At 45.2% G+C, this 3,607-nt stretch overlaps 1 protein-coding gene across 1 annotated transcript; it reads right to left on the reverse strand.

The window, feature by feature from the left end:
• Window positions 1-1,219: 1,219 nt before the first annotated feature.
• LOC147422406 (protein MONOCULM 1-like) lies at window positions 1,220-3,338 on the reverse strand. Its single transcript, XM_086503077.1, has one exon. It carries the CDS (start codon window positions 2,923-2,925, stop codon window positions 1,519-1,521), a length of 1,407 nt encoding a protein of 468 aa, XP_086359203.1. The 5' UTR covers window positions 2,926-3,338; the 3' UTR covers window positions 1,220-1,518.
• Between the last annotated feature and the right edge of the window lie 269 nt (window positions 3,339-3,607).

The following is a 3,607-nucleotide window of genomic DNA, read 5'->3' on the forward strand; positions in this document are numbered from 1 at the left end:
CAACCGGGTAAAATACACTGGACCCCGGTTTTTTTCTAACACTTGTGGGAAGAGGGCCGGCTTGAGCTTTGGAGAGAAGGTGGGGGACATTAAAAAAAGGCATATACGGGAATTTCAAAACATCCACTCATCGAATTCCAAGAGAGAGCCTTCCATTTTTGGGGATTTAAGCAAGAAGAACTAAAAATTCTTTGGGAGGGCTTGAGTAGCAATCAGCTCCACACGTTTGAGATGCCAATGTGATTGGTGCCATGTTTTGAGAGAGGCATTGGAGTACGAAGCCCAAAGATATATACCACCAGTGTTTAAAAAAACCCGGGGTCCAATGTATTTTAACCGACTGAAATCCTAAAATCCCAGTTAGATTTTGAGCTTGCCTTGAAGAAAACCGGTAAGTTTTCACAAATTTTAGTGTAATTATCGGCAAAAGCTTTATATTTTGACCTAAAAACCGGGAGAATTTCAAGCTTGTCCTTATTTTCTTTGGTTAGGAAAAATGTATTTTTCTAGCCCTGTATACCACCACTTCTCGAGCCGTGCAATCCCTTGCTGTTTGATGGGAATCTAAGGTAGAACCACGAAGGCTTAGCTTAATTGGCCTTCATCTTGAAAGGCACTTTTTAGAATTCTCCCTTCAGAATACTAGTAAATTATGTCTTCTTTTTTCTTGTTGCTTTGATGGCAATCGTCTGGTAAGCAAAATATGAGTTAGAATAATGTTTTATTACAAAGGAAAAGGGGGGGGGGCAAGAGTGGGAACCAACTCTAAGCTGGTGTTAGGGGATCAATCTTGAAACTTGGAAGTCGATCACTAACTGCCAATAGGGAGATCTCTCTCTCTCTCTCTCTCTCTCTCTCTCTCTCTCTCACACACACACACACACACAAAATCTTGCCCTTTAAGGAAATCTAGCTCCTCAAAGTCCACAATCCTTTGGATGCAAACAAAGAAATTGTGCAGTTAAGTTGTGCATTGATGCAGCACCAGCTTGCTTCTTGGCACCAAGACAGAAAAGTAAAAAAAAAAAAACAAAGAGGGAAATTTCACAAGCCTTTTGCCATTGCTGGCTATTTCCATGCAGCACATTAATTGTGAGCCCTAGTCCCAATAAATGAGCATTAATTTATATATATTGGGTTGGTGGAGCCCACTCCTCTAGACTCTACAGGTACTATTGTCAAGCTTAAAAAAGCCAGCATTAATGATCTCAGCACATGATTGGATTGGATTAAATGATTAAGCCAAGATTGGCAAATTGTAATTGAGTACTTACAATCTGAGATTAGGGTTAGATTAAAGGGTAGAAATGATTAACCACGGTTAGTTAACTTAGGGCTCAAATTTGACCTCAAATCCAAGGGCTGGTTCTCTAGTACCATGGTTGAGATTAGGGCTCAAACCCAATAAGGGCTTTCACATGGTTGAGATTAGGGTTAAATAGTATTTGAAATTAGGGTTCAAATCCAATAAGGGCTGGTGAACCATGGCTTGGCATTAGGGTTAGGGTTTCCAATGGATCAACTCCATGCAGAGACTCCGAAGAGAGGAGTATGTTGCCACCCTAAGAGAAGGCAGTCAGCCTCTTCTTGAAGAGAATATCCTTCCGATGGATACCTTAACCTTAGCAGAAGCCTTGCCTGTGATAATGCAAACCCACTGTGCTGCCTTGCATTAAAGCCATTCTCTCTTAGCACCTCCCTCCATTTGGAATATGGATTTTCAATCACATTCCCTTCCCTTGCAGCCACCACACTCCTTATCTCTCCCTTGAGCAACACATTCTCCACTCCCCTCCTCTCTGTGCTCGACGGCGGAAGCATCGCCTCCAGCGATTCGAACAATGCCGCATAGTGCTGGAATGCCTCCTTAAACCTCTCTTGGCAAGATCCTTGATTGTAGTTAGTCTCCCTCTCTGCTATGGTTATGATAGTGGGCTGTACAGAGCTTACCAATGACACAAACATCGCCTGGCTTTGATACTCACACATGCATCGCAGTTGCGGCATGCAGTTTATCGCCAGCGCCTCCCCTGGCCTTGTCTCCAGCATTGCTGCATTCAAATCCCCTAAGCTGTTGCTGTTGGTTATATGTATGCTATGAAACTCGAACATTGGTAACCCCAGCGAGGCTGCAAAGGTTGTTAGCCTGCTACCCGTCTGGGCGAGAAGACCTGCATTTTGTCCAACGCCTGAAATGCGCACCCTAGGCGGCCCTCCTTCCCGTTCCGCTAGCGCTTGTAAGAGGGGCGGCCATTGTACACCTTGCATTATCTCCATATCCACAATGTGCACTGCCTCCCATCCTTGCATTGCCTCCAAAATGGCTTGGTTTGCAGTCAAATGAGAGAATATCAAGAAGGGGGAGACTTGGTTGAAGAAGAGAAAGGCTGCTTGGATGTCCTCGTCGAGCAACGGGGTTGTGATATTGTCCAGCGCTTGGAGGCGGGGCGCGACGAGCTGGCTCATAACCTGGCTTTCTCCCAGGGCAGAGACAATGCGTCCGGCAAGGCTATCGACGAAATGAGACACAACTCTCTCTGTAGAGTCTCCAAGTGGAGAGGCTCTCTGAGATAAGATGTTGATGAGTTGGATGGATCTTTGCCAATGCCCTTGGGTGACGGCGCACACACATTCACACAAAAGATCCTGGAAGCTGCCATTGACGTTGGGGGGACCGGCGGTGTCGCCGGAGGATGAGACTTCAGCTGCGATGGCAGCGCTGCCTGTGGCAGAGCTTGCACTTGAGCCTTGAGCATCAGAATGTGCAAGCATTTCATTGAAAAAGTGTGAGTGCAAGTCAAGTGGGTGATAGGGCCACTGCAAGGGGCTACCACAGCAACTATTGCCGTTGCAATTACTATGGGGGTGGTTGGGGATAATAACCCTAGTGGATGTGTAAAATGGTAACTGCAACAAGGAGTGCATTTGGGCTTTCCTCCACCCCACCTAACCTTTGATTTTAATTTACACTAAGGTTTTGGATTTATAATTAAGGTAAGATACTCTGGAAAGAAAATATTTGAGCGTCAAGCTTTGTTTAAGGAATTGTATTACTTAGAAGGATTAGCAAGAGGCCTTTGCTTTGAAATGCTGCCATGCAATGGAACTGCTTTATAGGGGTATTACTCACGTCTGCAAGTACTGGCTGTGGTTGTGTGTGTATGAGAGAGAGAGAGAGAGAGAGAGAGAGAGAGAGGGGGGCTAGAGCACTGCAAGTTGCATCAACGCATGGCAATGCAATTAGTGCCTGTGTATTGTAATTGCACAAACGCAAATTGAAAGCTATACAGATCGGTACTACACTTCAGAGTTAATGTGTGTGTGTGTGTGTGTGTGTGTGTGAGAGAGAGAGAGAGAGAGAGAGAGAGTGTTGATCTTATTACATCATTTTACATGTAAATATATGTAGGCTTTTGTAGCCCACTCCATAGATAGTGCTAAGTGAGTCCTTGAAGACAGAGTCCAGACGTAGAGAGTGAGAGAGAGAGAGAGAGAGAGAGAGAGAGATCTGGCGGCCATGGCTATTGGCCCATGAGAGCGATTGATCAAGTGTAGCCTAGGAGTGTGTGTGAGAGAGTGTGATCATAAGCAGTGAACACCTGATCGC

Source organism: Adiantum capillus-veneris, chromosome 27, assembly GCF_014529385.1.
Source record: "Adiantum capillus-veneris isolate H3 chromosome 27, ASM1452938v2, whole genome shotgun sequence".
NCBI classification, from domain to species: domain Eukaryota; kingdom Viridiplantae; phylum Streptophyta; class Polypodiopsida; order Polypodiales; family Pteridaceae; genus Adiantum; species Adiantum capillus-veneris.

What these genes read in the sequence shown, in the direction of transcription:
- LOC147422406 (XM_086503077.1), bottom strand. Translation starts at nt 2,925, where the DNA reads ATGCACTCCTTGTTGCAGTTACCATTTTACACATCCACTAGGGTTATT.